At 37.8% G+C, this 23,727-nt stretch overlaps 1 protein-coding gene across 2 annotated transcripts in view; it reads left to right on the top strand.

The window, feature by feature from the left end:
* The first annotated feature begins 1,461 nt into the window (after nucleotides 1-1,461).
* sntg2 (syntrophin, gamma 2) overlaps nucleotides 1,462-23,727 on the top strand; it is a 45,962-nt gene continuing 23,696 nt past the window's right edge. The window contains exons 1-6 of one of the 2 annotated variants that reach the window (XM_017477175.3): nucleotides 1,462-2,305; nucleotides 12,747-12,884; nucleotides 14,982-15,038; nucleotides 18,218-18,275; nucleotides 19,289-19,332; nucleotides 21,346-21,387. In XM_017477175.3, coding sequence (XP_017332664.1) covers nucleotides 2,237-2,305; nucleotides 12,747-12,884; nucleotides 14,982-15,038; nucleotides 18,218-18,275; nucleotides 19,289-19,332; nucleotides 21,346-21,387 — 408 coding nt within the window. In that variant the 5' untranslated portion in view covers nucleotides 1,462-2,236. Of the gene's footprint in view, nucleotides 2,306-12,746; nucleotides 12,885-13,004; nucleotides 13,129-14,981; nucleotides 15,039-18,217; nucleotides 18,276-19,288; nucleotides 19,333-21,345; nucleotides 21,388-23,727 lie in introns of those variants that run through there. The other variant, XM_017477176.3, reaches the window with a different exon arrangement.

Genomic DNA, 23,727 nt, shown 5'->3' with positions numbered 1-23,727 from the left:
TCCAAGTGAACTGATGCACATTTAAGAAAGAAGTACTAGTTGTCACTGGTAAACCTTTCAGTTGAGGTTAGATTTATGATATGTCCTGCTCACTACAGATTAATAAAAACACAAATAGATGTCTAAAAATATCAATGTATTCATCTCATTGTGTATATATAAAAAAGCCAAATATTCATTTTTATTTATTGAATACTTAAATTGGTATATGCTATCTTAAATAAATGTACTTTTATGGAGTTTTTTGGAGCAGTGCAAGGTTGCTTGATATTTTGACTGCTCTTAAGGATGCATAAATATTCTATTGATGTCCATTTGTTGAAGAATCCATCTCTCCAGGAGGATTTTTTTATGCAAGTCAAGTGTTTTTTATCAGTTTAAATGAGTTGGAAGCAAGAGGCAGGGGGGGAGGGAGAAAAAAATTATGCTTTCATGCTAAACTGTTGATGCTGCGTTCCCTGAAAATGTGAAATATCTTCCCCAGGGTGACTTGCATCCTGACATGCAAGGAATAACAACCATTGCGGAGGAGGTGAACAAAGCTGCCTCACAGGCTCAAGTGAAGGTGTCTCCCACCATCTCGGTTAACTGCTCTGTCATGCTGCATTCCACCGAGCATATCAGGATGAGCGTGGTGCAATTTTGGACCCTGCTCCCTCCTTTGCCCTTGCCAAAGTTGAGCCTGTGTGGTGTGCAGAAGCCCTTCTGTTAGACAACCCATGTGAAATGAATGTTTATCAGCCAGGCTGTCTAAGCAGCAGTGACCGGCTCTTTCTGGAGCCAGGGCTGCTGGATCTGCCTGTGGCTCTGTTCCCAGCCACGCTTTACATCCCACATCACATCACATGGGGAAGACACGGAAATGCAGTTTTACCACTTGAAATGTAGGCTGCAACGTTTGACACTTGTTAAACCTCTTTGGAGAAATGAGGTGTATGTCATGTTTTGATCATCATGGGCTAAACAAAAGTGAAACTCTATCACCCATATTATTTATATTAGACAAAGCAGTAATCAAATTATGCTGAAATTAGATTAAGCCTTAGGACAAGCTTGAGGTAGGTATCTCTGTTTACAAAATCTTACTAATTCATCATCATCTAGGCTACATGGAGATTCTGCCAACTATAAAGTGTAAAAACAGTCCATCAGTTGTGCAGCCCTTATTAAAAGTAATAATCTGAATAATAAAAATAACAGCTTCACTGGAAGCTATAAACTGCTGTTGCGATATACCTAGCAGTATTACTACCTTTAATGAGATGTGCTTACGAGTTGGCTTACATTATTTATTATTTGTAATTATCATCATGTTTAAGGTCAGTGTCATAATTCATCTGAACATCCACAGAAACAGTTACGAGGAACATCTGGAATTGTTCAGGATGCTCAAAGTGCTCAATAAATCTTGGACGGCTCATTTACGCGCAGCGTCCCTCTGAGTTATTAGTTGTGAAAAGCTAAATACTTATGTATTGTGCTGCTTCATTATATACTCCGTGCGTTTGAACGCAGCTCATCTGATAACTGTCCAGTACAGAGATTGCTGGTGTCCTCTAGCAGTACCCGTCATTCTCCTCGCTCATTCACTGCCTTTCAGGGCTTTGCGTCACGAGACCTGATGCACCACCTCAGAAACCATTCGGGGCTTGTCCAAATACCAAACAGACGACGCAACGAATTGCTTCGACTATAAAGAGGATCTGGTTACGAAAAGCTCTGTATACAATATAGGCTACAAACCAAGTTCGTTGCTCGTTAATGCATCCAGAGAAATATTACACGTCCCACGACTTACTGCCCGGACACACGGCAGTCCCACATCTTGACGTTACAGCATGAGCGCGCGCTAAGAGTCGCAGCGTCTGTCGGCGCTGTCGCGAGCTGCCATATCCATCAGTAACTCGTCTCAAACTTCCTGTCTTACCCGGCTTTTTAAAGGCGGAAGTTCTTACTTCGTGTGCATGCTATGTCCCTACTTCTGGCGGGTTGCGCAAAAGGAGCTGGAGCTGTTCAAACCGCGCTCTGAAAGGATATTTCGCTACCTGTGCCAACTTGGACGTTCCGAGGCTCTTCCGTTTATGTGCGCGCGATATTCGGCTCCCGGGAAAGTGAGCGAACCTGAAGCCTGCTTCCTCTCCCTATCACCCTCTCTCTGTCTCTGTCGCTTTCTCGCTGTTACCGGATAAATGTGCGAGCGACGTGCGTCCGGCTCGAAGCAGCGGCTGCGCGGGAAATGAACGCGGCCGGCAAACATCGAGCCGATCCGCTCGAGCGCCCCGGAACCCTCTGGCTCCCCACATGGGTGAGGAAACCCGGGCTCTCTTCCTTCAAACACACGCTGGAAATGCATCACTGGTCACTGAGCATGTTTGGTTTATTAGGCTGATGTAAAGGCTGGGTAAACAGGAGAGAACTCGGATTGCTATTTCCTATATTTCCAGGTCCTATAGAAACACCTAACGCAACTTTGTAGTGCATTGAGAACTGATACGCTTTAATAAATGAAGTTAAACGTGAAATTTAAACACGGTGGGCACGTGAGCGAGAATCTCGCTTTACAAGCATTACAGGAAGCATCATGCAAAAGCGTTTGAGTATCTTTTGTGCTGAAAGCAACATATAGCTTAATTCAGTTCTTGGCTTATACATGTAATGCATTTATTTGGAATTACGTGTATGGCAGTATGGATTTTTAAAGTTCCACCCTGTAAGTAAAAAGTGTTTGAGGTAACGACTGCAAAATATTAATATTTGTTAGACAGTATAATTCCTTGGGACTGGTGTACTGGTATTTCTTTGTTGTTCGATCAACCTGGCATTTACATCTGCAGCTAATACCGTGGGTGATTCATGATGATCCACAGGATTCCTTGTATCATATATCTGATAATATTACACACACATTATATATATATATATATATATATATATATATATATATATATATATATATATATATATATATATAAATTATTATCAGGTAAATGATGTGGGTATATAATTTTACACCTCTGTATCCTTGCAGAGCAGAGCAGTTTGTGTGGGATTCCTTTGGTTTTCATTTTCCTCTTTCGTAGAGATAAGATGTGACAGTGAATTGACTGTTTCTGCTTTCCCAAGTCTTAAAGTCATCTCATAAATTTGCTTTGTTGAAGCTGTGCTTGTATAACAGTTGTAGTAATGATGAATTTTCTCCATAAAACAGGAAACCACATACTAACAATCAGCTTGCTATTAATAGCACTGAGGGTCTGTATGCATTGTTAGGGATGCTTTTTCTGTGAATAGGTATGCTGTTAGTGTTGAGTACAGTGAATGAACTCAAATGAGTTTGCATTGAATATTCAGTTATTTCACAATATCTTGCACAATATCCTACATTTAAAAAAATTGTTTACTTGAGTTATATATTCTGACAGAGTAAGTAAGAACAAACATGCCAGAAACAAGTCTCATTCACACTGGGTATACAGTACAGTATAATAATGCATTTGACAGTGGTGATAATAAGCTCTGAGCTTTAACATTTAAATGTCAGAAAGTCCAGAAAAGTCAAGGCAGCTAATTCCTCATGAACCATAACTGTAAGGAGGCTTCATACATTTCTCCTGACAGCTGTACATGGAAGGGAGGTGAGACATTGCCAAGGTGTAAACATGTGATTGGATTTAACAAGAGATTTAAGAAGAGAATATCAAAGGCTTTAATGCGGGAAGGGCAAACACCATAAATGCATACAAATGTCATACTAAGTGTAAACTCTATCTATAGTTGCAATCAAAATTATTCAACCCCCATTGCAAATCAGGGTTCATGTCAAAATTTACAGACTTTCAGCTGTTTGCAATGAACAAATCAAACAAAAGCAATTGAAATAGTTAAACACAACGAATGCTTCAAGTGGTTTCCCCAAATTCAACTGAAAATGACTTCTCGAGTTTAAAAATTATTCAACACCTTTATGGTAAGCATATTTAATACTTAGTAAAGCACACTTTTGCTGTTATGACCTGCTGCAAATGAGATGCATAGCCAGACACCAGCTGGCAGTGTTCCTGAGGAATCTGAGCCCATTCTTCATGAGCAATGGCCTCCAGTTCAGTAATATTCTTGGGTTTGCGTGCTGCAACCGCCTTCTTCAAATCCCACCAGAGATTTTCTATAGGGTTCAAGTCAGGTGACTGTGATGGAACTGTAGAATCTTCCAGGACTTCTTCTGCAAACAAGCATTGGTTGAATTTGAGGTGTGCTTGGGATCATTGTCCTGTTAGAAGGTCCAATGACACCAAAGCTTCAGCTTCCTCACAGACAGCTGACTTTTTCTCCTAGGATTTCCGGATACTTCAATGAATCCATCTTGCCTTCCACACGCTGCAGGTTTCCAGTGCCAGAGGATGCAAAGCAGCCCCAGAGCATCACCGAGCCACCACCATACTTGACTGTGGATAGAGTGTTCTTTCTTCATTCTTCTTCCTCCAGACATACTGCTGATCCATCCTGCCGAATAGTTCCAGTTTTGTTTCATCGCTCCACAGAACAGAATCCCAAAACTTCTGTGGCTTATTTATATGATTTTGAGCTGACTTTTCTTGTGCTTTTGGGTCAGTAGTGGTGTATGTCTTGGAGTTCTGCGTTTAGTACGTGCCTTACTGTGCTCACTGAAACATCTGTGTCTGTTGCCACCAAGGCTTGCTGCAGGTCTTTTGCACTTTTTCACAACCTACCTTCTCAGAAATCTGGTTGCAGCTGTTGATAGCTTCCTTATTTGTGCCTCATACAGATTTTGTTTGATTTGTTCATTGAAAACAGCTGTTTGTACATTGTACATTGTACGTCTGTACATTTTGACAATAAACCTGATTTGCAATGGGGGTTGAATAATTTTGATAGCAACTGTGTAAAGCCTATCTCATATATACTTTCTTAAAACATTGAGAAGTTCATGAATTAAAATACAGACTCATGAATTTATTTATTTGCTCATGGTGCCAAAGAAAAACTCAGATTGAAGTGCCAATACTTTGAAATGTGTTGCTTTCAGGTCATGTTAATGTACAGTAGCAATCGTTCAGATTAAACTTGCTAATTAGATACATTTCCCAAGATGGCATTTCTCTATAAACCCTCACTAGTTTTAAGTGATGTATACTGGTTGAACCTACAGACGTTTCTATAAATAGCTATTTAGTATATAATAGATATGATATAACATGTGTCTGTAATACTAAGAGGCTATGAGTAAGGGACTTCTGTAATATTATTATAGTTTTTAAATCTGAGCTACAGTTTTAGTGTGAAAGATGACTGTCAGTTTTTTGTCTGAAACAGCAAGGTATTGCAAGACAGCAACACATAAGTTTAGTCAACATTCCACAAGAAAGAAAAAAAAATTCTGTGCACCTGAGTATTTAGATTTGTGTTTTGTGATTTGGTAGCATGTCTTCTTTTTTCTGTTTCTTTTTTGGCCATGCTGTATAAAACACAAACATTTGTGTGATGGGCAGTAGTGTGTGCTAACACATCAGGAGTCATCTTTCTATGACGCATCTGTCCACTTATTCCCAGAGAGCACATTTTTATTTTCAGATATTGATCATATGATGACATCATTAGAGCCAAGTAAATCTGTTTTAAATATTTGTAATTTAAATGTAATTTATTTGAACTGTTTTTACTCTAAGGCGTCTTTACCATTTTCCCATTTCTACACGATCCAGCTGAGATAATTGAGGCAATAAAAGTCATTGCAATATTCTCGTGCCCTGTATTAGCTTGCCTTTTAAATTGTGCAAACAGTACATACTTGTTTCAACACAATTCTTATTATGCCATGCAAGTTGTGATGTACACATACTGTAGGTATACAAAGACAGATGCATGACAGGATTTCTGCACAGTATAACATTCACTAGAAGAACAACCAGTATAGTTTGCACATTATATTTTTGCAATATTGGCCTTTGCAGTACTGATACTGCAACAGCCTATAATATTTAAAAGGGCACACAAACAAACCATCATTTTTGATTGTGATCTGTGAGCATTGTAACCTAATCTCAGAGCTTCCAGAAAAGTTTTCTCTGAGCAGTTTGATGAATCATAGCACTGGCAAGAAAAAAAAAATACATCAACCGGGTTTACCTCCTGTAGTGTCAGAAGCACTTTGCTTGCACAGCTGATGTAGGACTTCTGTTCGAAACGGTTTCTCCCTGTTTTAGCATTTACCTATTTTACAATACGCTGGATTGTATAAAGTGTGAAGCATTTGCTGGTACTGCGTAAAATAGAACAGAGCACTCTCTGTCTCAAGCAAATCTAAGGTTTAAGTATAAGTATTAAAAAAACATTTTTTCTTTATGTTTTATTAGTTAATATTACTTCCCTGACTTTCATAATAAATGGTAGGGAAGATTGTGCAATGCATTAATCTATATTTGAAATTCACATTCATCACCATGACAGTAGTCAATGTTTCAGCAAATGAAACATGAGATCATTTCTCAATATGTTATATTTATCATAATTTGAACACAGCTGTCTTTTCACTATTTCAAATACTGACTAATATTTAATCATGACCTTAGTCTGTGTGTCCTGAAAGTCTTAATTGGTCTGAAATGACATTTTATAAATCAAAATTAAGTATTAAATGACCTTGGTTAGAGTCTTAATCTTAGAATGTGTCTCACCCATGCACATGTTGCATAAAATAGAGGCAGAATTGTATATTAAGTAATAATCATTGACAGGGTGTTGTGCCTTTACCTGCTCAGAGTTGATTATTTCCCTATAACAGCATTGGTGGCAGTCTATCACAGGGCACCAGGCACAAACACATTCATACACTCATTCACACCTAGAGGCAATTTATTTTGGCCACTTACAGAAAAAAAATCTGTGTATTAGCTTTAGATTATGTGGAGTGTCCACAATACAAGGTCCTGTGAATTAGCTGTTACTTGTATTTGAACAAGTGCGTTAATATGAACCTGTGATTTGCCTTGCAGCTGGCACTATTGTCAGACCCGTGCTAATATAGAAAATTAATCAAAACCTTATGACCAATCAGAATTGAGAATTAAACAGTGCTGTGGTATACTTGTAGCTAATATTAGCTGTCTGCTGTTGTATTAGCATACCTAGAGACATAATGATATAGTGAAATTCTACCCAAAACCTTGGATACCAGCAAATTATCTCCCCGATTAAAACTTGTGTCTGAAGCTCACTGAATACTATGCCTTTATTAATTTATTTATTTTGTAAACACACTTCAGTGGTGTGACTTCTACATAAGATGTAGTAGCTCTGTATTTCTGTATCTGTATATCACCACTGCAAATTTACATTTAAAGTGGCATAGAAACGTCTTTAAAACATTACATTTAGTTTGTAATACTTGCAGACACCCTGCTCAGTGAAATGGCCAAGGAAGATACATTTCATCCTGATCTAGAATTAGTATGCATGACTCATTTGAATCAGCAGATGCATGGGCTGTAAGTTTTGACTATCATGAGGAGTTATAAAAGAAATCTTGTGCATATCTTTGCTTACAAGAAAATATATTAATTTCCTTTTTAGTAGCCGACGGGCAGTGCATAAAAAAATTTGCATTGTTCCAAATTATTCAGTTTTTGTTTGAGTTTGTCTTTGGGAATTTGGGAGTTTTCTGAAGTGCCCCATGCTGATTGATAACAACTTTACAACAATAAATTCAGTGAACAGTTACCCAGGGACAGGGCTAAGAAACAGTATAAAAAATTAATCGGTTTGCTCTGAGCAGAGATAAGCAGTGCAGAAAATTCTTAAATTCAAACACCAACATAACATTTCTTTACCAGTTAAAACAAAATCAAAAACATGTTAATATTGTTGCTTTTACAACCCCAATTCTGAAAACGTTGGGACAGTATGGAAAATGCAAAAAACAAACAAAAAGAGTCATTTGAAAATATAATTCACCCAGTCGTATATAAAAAACATTGTTAAGTCATTATTTGATGTTTTACTTTGAGAATTTCATTTATTTTTGAAAATATACATTCATTTCAAATCTGATGACTGCAATATACTCCAAAAAAGTTGGGACAGTCGGCTGTTTACCACTGTGTAACCTTTTCGTTTAATAACACTTATTAAGCGTTTGGGAACTGAAGACACCAGTTGGTTAAGTTTAGCAAGCGGAATTTTCCCCCATTCATCCAATATGCATTTCCTCAGCTGCACAACTGTACGGGGCCTTCGTTGCCTTATTTTGCGCTTCATAATGCACCACACATGCTCAATCAGAGACAGGTCAGGACTACAGGCAGGCCATGCTAGCACCCGCACTCTCTGCTTACGCACCCATGCGCTTGTAATTCGGGCAGAATATGGTTTGGCATTGTCCTGCTTTGGATGGCAGCATATGTTGCTCTAAAATGTGTACATATCTTTCTGCATTAATGGTGCACTCACAGATGCACAAGTTACTCATGCCATGAGCACTGACACACCCCATACCATGACAGACGCTGGATTTTGGACCTGACGCTGATAACAGCTTGGATGGTTATTTTCCTCTTTGGCTCGGAGAACACGACGGCTGTTTTGTCCAAAAATTTGAAATGTTGAAAAATTTTAAATGTCAGAGCACAAAACCCGATTCCAATGCGCTACTGTCCATCTCAGATGAGACCGAGCCCAGAGAAGTTGGCAGTGGACAGTGTTGATGTATGGCTTCTTCTTTGCATAGTAAAGCCTTAACTTGCATCTGTAGATGCAGCGGTAAATGGCGTTGACTTACAAAGGTTTACCAAAGTATTCCCAAGTCCATATCAGGATATCCATTACAGACTCATGACTGTTTTTAAGACAATGAAGTCTGAGGGATCAGTGATCATGCGCATTCAGAAGTGCCTTTACACACCGAGATTTGACCGGATTCCTTGAATCTTTTAATTACATTGTGCACTGTAGAAGCTGAAAGGCCCAAAATCCTACCGATTTGTCTTTGGGGAATGTTGTTCTCAAAGTGTTGGATTATTCGCTGGCGCATCTGTTGGCAGACTGGCGAACCTTGACCCATCCCTACTCTTGAAGGACTAGGCCTTTTTTAGAGGCTCCTTATATACTATGATTAGACGGAATACAACTTGAATGTGATGCCACTCCATCACAGGACACCATGCACATGCTCATTCAGACGCTCATTCACAGCTAGGGCATAGTTAATGTACCTGATTTTCGGAGGTGTGAGGAAACCTCAGAGGAATCTCATGCAAACACTGGGAAAACATGCAAAACTCCACTCAAACAGTAACCCAAGCTCAGTATAAAACTAGGGACCCTGGAGCTCTTTGGTGGCAACATTACCCAGCTCTACATACACATATTATTGAATGTCAAACAGTAATGATATTTGGTAATGTTCATCATAATAATCCATCCATCCATGCATCCATTTTCTGTACTACTTATCCTACACAGCATCACTGAGAGTCTGGAGCCTATTTCAGGGAACTTAGTACATGAGGCAGGGGACATCCTGGACAGGGGGCTAGCCCATCACAGGGCACACTATAATAATATACTGTATAACTGATTATTAGCACATGCTCAATTTAATTAGGTGTGCTGTTTCGCCGGCTTACCCGAACCGTCTTCAGTGACTTTTAATTTCACTATTTCAGATGCAGACATGCCACAGCGCTTTCTAAGCTTGCTAATGATTCTCCACTTATTCCTGAGATCAGCTGTATTAATGTGGTTTTCTGACCAAGTGAAAGGGCTCCACTCCTTCATTATTTTTCTCCACCTCAGTATTGTTATTTTATTCTACTGTGAAGCTAGACAGTTTGAAATTTTAATGTGCTGATACATTTTAAGCTTTATTGTGCCATGCCTCTTGGAAATGCTTTTACTAGAGACATGGCACCTTTTTAAGTAAAGAAGAACAATAGTAAAAGGGAAGAATGTTGGTGATTAAGATGACATTTATTTGTTATATTTCAGAGGTCGATATTATTAAAATGGTGATGATGCCATTTAATTATGCGAAGTATGCATATCATTTGTCTTTATCAGGATATCATTTGGATACCACAGAGGGCTGGATGATTAGGTTATGCACATGAGGCAGGAACGCTAGATGGTTTTCTGGTGTCTTAAATATATTGAATTAAGAAAGTTTCTTGTTAGCATTCATTTCCAAACTGCTTCAGTACTAATTACGTATGTATCAACTCTGTCAACTCTGCTAAGCTAAAGCTGGGTTTTATTTTGCAAATCACTGTAGCATGTCTTAAAAGACAGTTGTATTAAAATCACATTAAGACTATGCTTTTGGGAAATCTTGTACATTTGAGCTTGTTATATTGTCAATTTTTGTTTCAATTTTTCAACGTCATTCAGGTGCTTACTGTGCTCCAAATAGCATTTGGCCCAAAGGTTTCGTAAAGTTTTCGGTTGTAAATGAAGATCCTGGGCAAACATCCTCTTAGAACTGGACCGTTATGGGAACATTTGAGATTGGTTAATTTCTTTCCATATCACTTTGAAAAATCCCTATTGCAGGTTTCTTAGAAAATCCATCACTTAATTCCAAACTCTATATGATTTCTCTCCATTTTGCGATTAGCAACTTGGAAAATCAGAGCACAGATGTACAGCAGAGGCTGAACTGATTTACACCTTGCAGTTTCAAGTGACTGTACATCTTTGATTTGTAAAAAATAAAAAATAAAATCACGTTTTTTAAGGTGCAGTAGGTGTGATGCACTTCAAGCTGTGACTACCGTTCTCTATCAGTGACTTTATGGATTAGAAGGAAGGTTTTTAATCTTCATCTACGTGTTATATTGACTATTTATCACCTGTCTCTGCTGTGGAGAAAGGCAATATTCTTGGCTAAGGATCTGTGAGAAGCAGGCTTGGAGGAGTAGAAAATTATCAGGGCTGATCTCCAGTCAGCAGCTGACCTCCAGTCTCCTTCGCAGTAATGTTTTAATTGAGGCACCCTGTCATCAGATTCTCAAGGAACAATTTTTTGACAAACCTGAAACAAACTTTCCTGCAATAGTCAAAGGGCTGTGTGTTGTTTTCTTTGATTTTTTTTTTTTTTTGAAGCAGGTCAGACCTCCTACTTTTTAGTAGTGAAATCAGGAACCCCTCAGGCAGGACTACAGAGATAAAAGCCAAGCTGGAAATGTCAATAGATGCATGCATTTACTTCTTGGTTGATTTTACCACATCCACCACTCATCAGCTCCCATGCTTCCCATGCTGCATTTCCTAACATTGAAATGTGAAGTAATGGAAAATAGTGTGCATGCTATGCATCAGTGAAGAGAATGCAGCATGACCTTTTCTCTTGGGCTATGATTCTGCATTTTTTACCCATCTTTATAAACTTTAAAGTGAAACAGGATATATATCAAACCAGACAAGTGCCGCAAGATGTTCCATCCACAAACTGCATTCGCTGCTTGACAAATATGCTGAGAGCATTACTAACGTGATAAATATAGCCTGATAATTAGACCACATTCGTTATTTGTTTTATGCACACATGGGTCAGTTGGGCGGAAGGGTACTTGAGTTCTTCATCAGCGAATCATGCAGTATTGTACTCCTGGCTTAGTTATGCTAGCCATGCAATGTAAATCTCTGGAGGCTGATGCAGTCTGGTGCAGATCCCAAAGCGCATAATATATCATCGTTCTCATACAGTCAGACTATGATTCAAAACTTTGATTCATTATCTTGTCCCTCTGGAGTTAAAGGTGAAGGCACTCGACCTAAATGTATGCGTCTCTTGGGAGAAACGGCCCTGGTGCCAGGCAGAGAAATAGGCCAGGACAATGTAACTATAGGTCTACACCAATTAACGTCACCCTCACATGGGTCAGAAAATATACACACAATGTGTCAGCTAGCAGTAAATCCCTTATTGTATACTTAACACACTTTACTTTTCAATAACTCAGGTGTTTTTTATTGTATTTTTTACAGCAAGGTCAGTAAAGAAGAGGAGGAACTCCACGATAGGCTAAAATTCTCTATATATGAGAGTCCCTTTGTTTTTGACACTGTACTCATTAAATTCACCTACAGGAATATTATAGATTCACGAATGAAAATCTACTTTCCTGACCATTAGAGACCTGTTTGGTACAGACCTGTTTATATTTTGGTCACGTATTGAGGAATATTTTTCAATTTACCAGCTACAGGAATGTGAGCTTAGGATTAATTTCTGAGTCTAACTAAATTAACTGGAAAGCTTTATGCTATCTGTCCTTAGCACCTTATTTTTCTTTTCAGAGGTACAGACCAGAAAGCATGTTTTATTTAGTATATATTCAGTTAATCCATTGAAAGAGCTGTCTCTCATCAGAAACCTAAAATCAGTCTTCAGGCTGGAACTTTTCCAGAGTCAAAACTTGTAAACATGTTTGTTCCATGGAAGATTTCCTTATTTACAAATATCATTCTTGCATAATAAATTATGCATTATCTTGTCATCTTAATAAATTAAGATGTATTTCAGAGTTGACTGGGATGTTTCAGCTGTTGAATATCCTTTGTTTGCATTTGAAAGATAAGAAATACTGCTACTACAACATGTTGGATCAGCAGCTATGGAGAATAATACAATTACAATGTTGCAAATAATGAAAAAAAGCCCTCTTTTTAATGTTATACACACTGACTTGTGTAAAATCATTCAACTAACATTGAATTTTCCGTTCTGTTTACAGACAAAAACCGGACTCGCCCTTTTGTATGATGAAAACACCAGTAATACCTATGACATCCGTTTAAAGTTGACTAAGGAGATATTGATCATACAGAAACAGGATGTGGTCTGCATAGGTGGTGGAGCACATCACTTAAATGTAAGTACTGAGGCCTTGAAATGCGCAGAAAGATTTAATTTCACAGATGCTTGAGCTGCTTTAGTGGATTTCTAAGAGCCAAACATGCCGCATTTTCAGCTTTTTTAACACTGTCTGCAGGACCAGTGCGGTGTAATAGGAGGATCGTTGTGTTACTGACAGATTACAGAGGATCAGCAGAAGGAGAGGCATTAGAATTTTTTTTAGCATCCCAGTCAAGTGGCATATTCTAATGTGTACTTTTGTAAGCATGGCTCACACCGTCTTTCACATCACACACCAGTTGGCTTATTCTCTGCGCTCTAGTGCCGTCTATGTAAACTGACAGAAAAACAATTTACAATGCCGATTCTGAAAAAGTTGGGATGCAGTGTACAATGTAAATAAAAACAGAATGCAATGATTTGCAATGATTTGCATCTCATAATCCCATATGTTATTCACAATAGAACATAGAAAACATATCAAATGTTTAAACCGAGTAAATGTACCATTTTAAGAAAAAAAATAAGGTAATTTTGAATTTGATGGCTGTAATATGTCTCAAAAAAGTTGGGACGGGCTAACAAAAGGCTGGAAAAATAAGTGTTACTAAAAAGAAACAGCTGGAGGTTAATTGGCAACAAGTCAGTAAGATGATTGGGTATAAAAAGAGTATCTTAGAGAGGCAGTCTTTCAGAAGAAAAGATGGGCTGATGTTCACCAATCTGCGAAAAACTGTAAACAATTTGTGGAACACTTTCACAATAATGTTCTTCAATGTAAAATTGTGAAGACTATGAATATCTCATCATCTAGAGTACATAATTTCATCAAAAGATTGTGAGAATCTGGAGAAATCTCTGTGCACAAGGGACAGGGGTGAAAATCAATATTACATGCTCATGATCGTCGGGCCCTCAGGTGGCACTGCATTAAAATCAGGCATGATTCTGTAATGGAAATCACTTCATGGGCTCAGAAAGAACTCCAGAACTCATTATCTGTGAACACAGTTCACCGTGCCATCCACAAATGCTGGTTATAGCTCTATCATGCAAAGAAGAAACCATACGTGAACATGATCCAGAAACTCCGCCTTCTTCTCTGTGCCAAAGCTCATTTAAAATGGAAAACTGTTCTGTGGTCAGACAAATCAAAAATTTTAATTATTTTTGGAAACCATGATTCTGCATCCTCTAAACTAAAGCGGACTAAAGATGAGAGGGACCATCTGGCTTTTTATCAGCACTCAGTTCAAAAGCCTGCCTGTCTGATGGTATGGCGGTGCATTAGTGCCTATGGAATGGGCAGCTTTCACATCTGGAAAGGCACCATCAATGCTGAAAGGTATATACTGGTCTTAGAGCAACATTTGCTTCCATCAAGATTCCATCGCATCTTTACTTCTGAGAGACTCTGCCTCTCTAAGATACTCTTTTTATACCCAGCCATGTTACTGACCTGTTGTCATTCAACCTAATTAGTTGCAAATGGTTCCTCCAGTTGTTTCTTTTTAGTAACTCTTACTTTTACAGCATTTTGTTGCCCCCGTCCCAACTTTGCTGAGACGTGTTGCAGCCATCAAATTCAAATTACCTTAGTTTTTTTTTTTTTACTTAAAATTATACATTTCCTCTGTTTAAACATTTGATATGTTTTCTATGTTCTATTGTGAATAACAGTGTATGGGTTTATGAAATTTTCAAGTCAGTGCATTCTGTTTTTATTTACATTTTACACTGCATCCCAACTTTTTTGTTGTGCTGTGTAGTTAGTGTGGACTGATGTACTGTGTGTGTATTGTTATGTGCTGCATTTTTTTAAATTTATTGTACACATCTATTAGTTACACACTGCATAGTATGTAGTCCTACTAGTAGAGCCTCTGTGTTGTCTTGGATATTGCACTAGGGACCTAGAGGTACAATATTTATTTTCGTTGTAGACTTGTATTTGGATGGGATGACAACAATATACTTGAAACGTATTATCAGGCTGAGTGTGTGTTCAGGATATGCATATCCTGTTACAGTTAATGTTGCCTTTGTTAAACGTGACATTCTGATAATCATGTTGCCTTTATAATCCTACCAACTAAATTCCCCTTTTTTAAAGCACAGAACTGTTGTACTCCGGAGACAGGCAACTGGAGGTCTTGGTCTAAGTATCAAAGTAGGTTCATTTTGTCTGCTTTTTGAAATAATAATAATATGGTTATTTATAAAATATGGTTATTTCAAAATATTATTACTATGGGCTGTATTCAGAGTTGCAAACACATAGTGTGGAGTTCATACTGAAATTGTGCACAACAGTATTAAGAACTCAGATGTGTAAGTTACTTGAACAGTTGTGTATGTGAGGAAGGTACATGACATTCTGACAATCTTAAAGGCTATATTAAATCTGTTTAATATAGATGCAACAGGCGATGATAAACTAAATCTTGAGAAAAGACTCTTGATCCTGTTCTACGCAATTCACTCATGCATTAACTGGCAGATCTTGACCGTTCAATATGCAAATGGCCACAAATTGCGTTATTAAAAAATGTTGCCAATGAGACATCTATGTATATAAAGTGGTGCTTGAAAGTTTGTGAAGCCTTTAGAATTTTATATATATATATATATATATATATATATATATATATATATATATATATATATATATATATATATGCATAAATATGACCTGAAACATCATCAGATTTTCACACAAGTCCTAAAAGTAGACAAAGAGAACCCAATTAAACAAATGAGACAAAAATATTACACTGCGTCATTTATTTATTTAGGAAAATTATCCAAGATTACATATCTGTGAGTGGCAAAAGTATGTGAACCTCTAGGGTTAGCTGTTAATTTGAAGGTGAAATTAGAGTCAGGTGTTTTCAATCAATGGGATGACAATCAGGTATGAGTGAGCACCCTGTTTTATTTAAAGAACAGGGGTCTATCGGAGTCTGATCTTCACAATACATGTTTGGGGGTGTGTATCATGGCATGAATAAAGGAGATTGCTGCCCCTCTGCAATTTGCTAAAGATCACATGGATAAGCTAGAACGCTACTGGAAAAATTTTTTGTGGATAGATGAGACCAAAACAGAATTTTTGGTTTAAATGAGAAGTGCTTTGTTTGGAGAAAAGAAAACACTGAATTCAAGCATAAGAACCTTATACCCTTTGTTCAACATGGTGGTGGTAGTATCATGGTTTGGGCCTGTCTGAGCTGGGTCGACTTACCATCAACTATGAAACAATGAATTCTCAATTATACCAGCGAAATCTAAAGGAAAATGTCAGGACATCTGTTCATGAACTGAATCCCAAGAAAAAGTGGGTCATGCAGCAAGACAACAACCCTAAGTACACAAGTCGTTCTACCAAAGGATGGGTAAAGAAGAATAAAGTTAATGTTTTGGAATTGCCAAGTCAAAGTCCTCACCTTAATACAATAGAAATGTTGTGGAAGGACCTGAAGCAAGCAGTTCATTGAGGAAACCCACCAACATTCCAGAGTTTAAGCTGTTATGTACTGAGGAATGGGCTAAAATTCCTCTAAGCCGATGTGCAGGACTGATCAACAGTTACCAGAAACATTTATTTGCAATTATTGCTGCTCAAGGGGGTCACACCAGATACTGAAAGCACTTTCATACTTTTGCCTCTCATACTCCTGAAATATTGGATCATTTTCCTCAATAAATAAAAGACCAAGTATAATATTTTGTCTGATTTGTTTAATTGGGTTCTCTTTATCTACTTTTAGGACTTGTGTGAAAACTGATGATGTTTTAGGTCATATTTATGCAGAAATGTAGAAAGTTCTACAATTCACAAACTCTCAAGCACCTGTGTGTGTGTGTGTGTGTGTGTGTGTGTGTGTGTGTGTGTGTGTGTGTGTGTGTGTTCTCCCTCACTTTAATCTAGAGCTGCAACAACTAATCGATAAAATCGATAATAATCGATTATGAAAATAATTGTCAATGAATCTCATTATCGATTAGTTGGTCTGTGTGCAGCACAGGGTACATTTACTCATTACGTTACTTCTGTTCCGAAAACACGCATCGGAGAGTAAATAATAAAGTTGTGTCCCAAATGACGTAATATAAACTTACACTATGCATTATATACTCTACCTTCTAGTGTATGAATTTTAGAAGGGTAGTATCATCTCAAATGGAACATTAGTGTATACCGGAAGTATACAACGTTTCCCAGGCACATGATGTCAAACACATGTAATGCGACGCGATCTGATGTTCAATCAGATCAACTGATTAATCAAAAAAATAATCAGCCGATCAATCGATTATGAAAATAATAGTAAGTTGCAGCCCTACTGTAGTCAATGTTTGGATACAATTTCAGAACAGCTATAAGTTATGTTTGTTTGTGTTCTACCAAAAAGACAGATGACATCCCTGTCTAGTTCACTGTGTAAAAAATAGGATGCACTGGATCAAGTGCTATTTTATAAGTTGAGGTGCAATAACAAGGGTGGAAGTCATATTGTTAAATTAAGACAAATTTGCAGTGATTAATTTGATCATTACAACTGTTTGTGTAGCAATACTGTATATGAAACTCCTGTTAGATGTTTATTTGCCATCTTCTCATTTGTATATCAGCGTATTAGTCTTTCTTTTAATTTATCTATTTTTAAAATTGTTACATGTAGTGCAGCTGAAAGAAAAAATGTGCTATGTTTCTTCAGTCAATGCTTTCTATCCCCCATTTTTTGGGCTTAAAGAGAGTGTGTTTGTCTTTAAAGATGGTGGTTTAGACATTATTGAAAAACATGAACTCAAGAAAAATCTGGCAGCCTTGAGGCATGAAGTACATGCAGGCCATTTCATACTTTCCCAAAGTAAATATTGGAGCATCTTTAATGCTGTCTTAAGTTTCCAACTCTGAATACAGTCTTATGTGTGTGTATGTTTTTTTTTTCTTAAATTAAGATTAAAAGCATATGTTTAACTTGGTCTGTTCTTAGTTTTAGGATAAATCTTTTTAAATACACTTGATTTAAATTTTGCCTTAATAATTGTTATAGATTTATAAGTTCTAGGCGATTGTACACTGGTTATTTAATGTGTGACATAAATGCAATTGAAATAATCAGTAGTCACATAACAGACATATGTTATTATACAGTATGTGCATGGATCTCTTTTGGAGATCAAAGAGAATACTATAGTAGAGATTAAAATTCATTTTGCCAACCAGAAGTAACTTGGATGAGTGAATAGTGTTGAATGATTCGCTAGGTTATGAAGAGTATCTTGTATAATCAGTGGGTGGTGGGTTTATTAAATAACCTGGAGGGAGTTTATTTATTTCAGGGAGGAGCTGAGCATAAAGTGCCTGTGGTCATTTCGAAGATTTTCAAAGATCAAGTAGGTAAGGTACTATTGCGCTTTCCTTCCAATTATTGTACAGCTAAATTAGTTAAGGCTCAAGTGATTACTGTATGTTACCCTCCCACTATCAACACTGATTATCTCTTTTCAAGTACGTAATTTACAGTTTGTAGTCTGAGTTTGAAGTCTAGAGCCAAAACCTGCTTAATCTCTTGAGGCAGACTGTTTAATAAGTGTGTAATTAGAGGCCATATGCTTGTTCCTAGTATACTGATGTATGTGGACAATATGATCTCTGAGCCATGAATTGGAATTCCTCATATATAAGTATGCAACATCAGTGAACTGCTACATTAGTTATCTTAACCCTGAAATGATATTGTTCATGTCTTGTTTTTCCAGTTATTAATTCCCTGACTCAGATCTCACTCATACACTGAATCAATATCTTCGAAATTTCTTTGTGCCTTAATAGTAGATTGCATATTGGTCTATATCATGTATCATGTATGTTTTCTGTGCCTCACAAGAAGACCCCCGTAGAGTGACTGAGTGAGCTGTACAGACTCAGTCAAAAGAAAGAATATGAAGCAATGAGTGAAACAATTACCCATAGCATCAGATCAGCATGACACCATATGCAGAGTTGCGGTATTAGAAATATGCTATTATTTAGTCACATTTGAAAACCGAACTCAAAGTCTTGATGAGGATTTTTGAAACCTACTCCTTAATGACTTGGACTTAATGACTTTTGTTAAGATGATATAACCAGGAGGAACATAGTCGAGCTTTTGCTGCCGTGTGTTTAATTTCAGAAAGCTAATGAAACTCAAATGTATTTGTTATTCGTGATGACAAATGAGCTAAATTTCAGAGTTGTATGAATTTTGGATTAAAGCCACTTTTGTCTAGCACTCTGCTAAGGGCTGTATTGGCAGACTTCTCAGTCACCGGGGCTGATTGCCATTTCCATCACATTAGCACATATGAAATGACTAATTGTATCCTAATGTCTCCATTAACCTTTGGCACCTTGTGTCTGGCCTGCAGCTGATCAGACAGGGATGCTGTTTATCGGCGACGCTGTGTTACAGGTTAGTGAAGCGAGCGTTAGCTTACTCTTATTCTCCACAATGCCCAGGGCCATAGGTGCATGTCAGAGCAAGGTGCTCTCTGCATCCTAATGATGTTTCCCTCTGATTCATTTTCTCAAGGTCAACTGCAGGTTTAACCTTTGATCTCGTTATATGAATCTGAGGAATAAAAGAAATTAGACTTTTTTTTTTTTAAAGTACCCCCTTACTAACACAACCTGAAATAGAAAAGATGAGATTTAATGAAATGCTATACAATTTTTTAATTTTTTTTAAAATTTGTAGCCATGTCCTGTTTTGCTCTAGGGTAATCTTATTGAGCTGTGTTCTGTTGGTAGATGTGATATACAGAACTCTCTATATTCAACAGTGATTTAAGCTTTCCAACCTACTGTCAGTGAAGGGAGGCCTAGACACATAGATGACATTTGAGTGTGATTTGTCATCACTCTGAAATTATGCACACTCAAATCCCTGTATTATGCACTGGCACAGTTATGGCACATTTATTTAACAAAAAGATTCAGTGTAGACAAAGTTTTGCATTACTCTAGCTGTTAGTTACTTATGGGTTTTAAGGATGAAATGAATTACATATTTGACATACAGATCAGTTAGAGGCTAAAAGAAAATGATTGAATGAGAGATCATTATTCTGAAAATAGTAAATAAAAATTAAAGTAAATTAATGTAGACAACAAACTTTAAAAGCTGATTTATACTTCTGCATTGATGCACATTTGCATTTTTGCTTCTCAATGCAGAGAGGGGGTTTATAGGTAAGTGTGGCATGCAGAGACACACTATCCTCCAAGAAGCTACTAGACCACAGTATAGAAACACAGTGTGTGTCTATTAGGCAAATGCTGATTGGTTGACGGGGAGGTGTGTTTGGTTGCAAACATTGTGACGAGAGGTTGTGACCCTTCTTCCATGGATTTTATCAAGTGTTTTAGATGAACAAATACATCTGAAGTGTAAACAACAAAATTGCAAATAATAAAGTGTAAAGGCTTTTAGAAAGACTTCTATAGGCTAGAGGTGTACTTGTGCTCCTCAATCCCTTTTTGAAAGAGAAAACCTTATAGATAACAGCTCTTGACAGAAACTAATGGAAAACGCTTTTTTACTCACACTGTTAGTTTATTAGGTTGGAATCTAACAAAATGTCTCCTCTATGATAAAGCTCTCACACTGGACAGCTATAAATTAACAGCGAGAGTGAAACAAATCAGATTTATTCCGCTGTGTTTGTGTCACCTGGTGATATGATTACATAATTGTATAATTGATATATTTATCTTTAACTACAATCATGATATTGTAGCATATTCAAATATAAAGTGTGAGACAATTTCATCATGCAGGACTACACACTTTACTTTCTGTTTTCTTCTAAGTAAAGATGTAGCATATAGCATAGCATCTCCATTTTGAAACATTCTAAAGCATCTGATTGCTAGAACTGTGGATTTGAACAGTAGTCTAAGTATTTAATGAATTCATGAACCAATACTGTTGATAAGTGAAAACACTTCAGAAATGCTTTCGATAAGAATTGGTTTGGTTTATAATCGAGAACGCAAGATTTCTTTTTTGCTCTTTTTTTTTGCTTTTCCCTTTTCTGTAAATTCTAGTTGGGTTTGTGGGCCATGGCCCCCTACTGTACATTATATGCAAGTATGAATGTGGACACCAATGCAAGCATCTGTGCTTGCTGTCTTGATCTGCTCGATGCAGATGTGTGGTCACAGAAGTATAAATCAGCCCTTAAATGAAAAATGTAAAGTAAATAAAACATAATGTTAAACATTTATGGACTAACCGCTAGAAGGATGGATGTACATCTGGAACTTCACAGTATGGTACACTATGGAGTCGACTCCAATTTGTTGCACTGTTTCCAGCGTTGACTATAAAAGTATGACTATGACTGCAAAAAAATTCTTTTCAAATAAGATTGAATAAAAAATGATCAAATGTGTTTTTAATGAAAACGTTTGTCTCATGCAGATCAATGGCATCAATGTGGAGAAGTGCACACATGAAGAAGTTGTAAGTATTCACTCATCAGTTGTGTCATTATTCCTGCCTGTGGTATTGAAATGACAGTGATGGAGCATTGATCAGAGGTGCCTGACTGATCCATGTGCAATCTTTTATTATATAAGAAATATTTATCTTTTTCATTCTGTTGCTACACCATAATACAAGTATAATCTACAAGTATATAATACCATAATCTCTCTTTCTCTCTCTATCTCTCTCTCCCTCTCCCTCTCCCTCTCTCTCCTTCTCTCTCTCTCTCTCTCTCTCTCTCCCTCTCTCCCTCTCTCCCTCTCTCTCTGTGTTCTCACACCAAACAGCTGGTCTCTCCTTTCACATTAAGGAAGTCAAGAGAGATGATTAATGATCTTACTCTCAGAAACCAAAAGCTAACAATGACAAGCAGTTTCAGCTCTAACAATCTCTTTGTCACAGATTGACCACTGATATTTGAAGGATTACGATTTGATTATTATGTGTAGTCATATGGTAAAGAATAGACAGTGTCAGATAATAAGCTGTGAATATACTAAGCTTGAGGGAATCCATGATTGCCATAATAAAAGATGGTCTTGTGTTGTAAATAAATTACTTGTCACTCAGATGTACAGACGGGCGACAAATTGAAGTTAAAAATGGTGGCTCTGTTATTCTGTGGGTGGTATTTTGCTGTCATGGTTTGGTTCCACTTGTCTGCATAGAGGGTAGAGAGACTACAAAGATATTCTGACTGATCACCTTTATCCTATGATGAAACATTTCTATCCTGATGCAAGTAGTATCTTCCAGGATAACTCCACCTCCATCCACAGGGCATGAGAAGTCACTGATAGGTTTGATAAGGATGAAAGGGATGTAAAACATGCTATGGCCTTCTTAGTCACCAGATCTTATCCCCTTTGAACACCTATGGGAGATTTTGGACTGACTTGTTAGACAGTGCTCTCCACCACCATCATCAAAACACCAATCAAGGGAATATCTTTTTGGAAAAATGCTGTCATCTCTAAGGTACATTTCCTGAGTCTTGTTGAAACTTGTGGTGGCTGTCACGATTTCCCCTCGCGCAAAGCACTGGAGCTCGCAGCACGCTCTGAAACCTGAAGCACGAACTCGAAGTGCGAGCATCCGCTTCTGGGTTGTTCAGTGACATGGATTTTGTTTACGTCTCGTGCGTGTTTGTTATGGTTTATGTCCTGTCTCCACCATTGTATGTTATCAGGTGGGGCGGCTGTGGCTCAGGTGGTAGAGTGGGTTGTCCACTAACCGTAGGGTTGGCGGTTTGATTCCAGGCCCACATAACTCCCAAGTGTCCTTGGGCAAGACACTTGACTCCAAGTTGCTCCCAATGGCAAGCTAGCACTTTGCATGGCAGCTCTGCTACCATTGGTGGTGTGAATCGGTGAATGAGACACAGTGTAAAGTGCTTTGGATAAAAGTGCTATATAAGTGAAGACCATTTACCATGTAACCCTCACGTGTTATTATTAGTCTCAGCTGTTTTGTGTTCACCCGTGATTACGTTTGTTATTTAAACCCCTCATGTGTCCATGTTCGGGGCGAAGTATTGTTTGCGTATCCGTAACGTACCAGGCCTTTGATACTCTGACTTTTCATGGTTTCATGGTTTTGATCCTGTTCTTGTCCTAGGTTCACGATTCCTGTCTTAGCCTGGTTTATCCTGTTTGCTGATCGCCTGACCCATTGCCTGTTTTGGACCACACTTTTGATTCACGTTTTTGGATTTGTCTGCCTGCTTCTCTTCAATGAAGCTCTTAACTGCACTTGGATCCGTCTCAACTGCCATTACGTGACAGTGGCCCAACCCCTTACACTTTATGTCGAATTGTTATATAGTTATTTTCCTGTCTGTATATACACAATTGGCCAAAAGTTTGTGGACACCTGACCTTCACACCCATATGTGGGCCTTCCCCAATCTGTTGCCGCAAAGTTGGAAGCACATGCTGTAGCTTTAAGATTTCTCTTTACTGGAAATGGGCCTAAACCTGTTCCAGCATGACAGTGCACAAAGCAAGCTCCATGAAGTCATGGTTTGCTAAGGTTGGTGTGGAAGAACTTGCGTGTCCTGCACAGAGCCCTGACCAGCTTTGGGATGAGTTTGAATGCTGACTGTGTGCCAGGGCTTTTCGCCTGACATCAGTGCCTGACTTCACTAATGCTCTTGTGTCTGAATGCGCAAATCCCCACAGCCGCGCTCTAAAACCTAGGGACTAAGGAGGGACTAAATCTGGAATGGGATGTTCAAAAAGCACATATGGGTCTGATAGTCAGGTGTCCACATACTTTTGTCCATCATTAAAAAAATCATCATCATTAAAAAAAAAA

The sequence above is a fragment of the Ictalurus punctatus genome, chromosome 9 (assembly GCF_001660625.3).
Source record: "Ictalurus punctatus breed USDA103 chromosome 9, Coco_2.0, whole genome shotgun sequence".
NCBI classification, from domain to species: Eukaryota; Metazoa; Chordata; class Actinopteri; order Siluriformes; family Ictaluridae; genus Ictalurus; species Ictalurus punctatus.
This window is presented reverse-complemented; position numbering and strand designations above follow the sequence as displayed.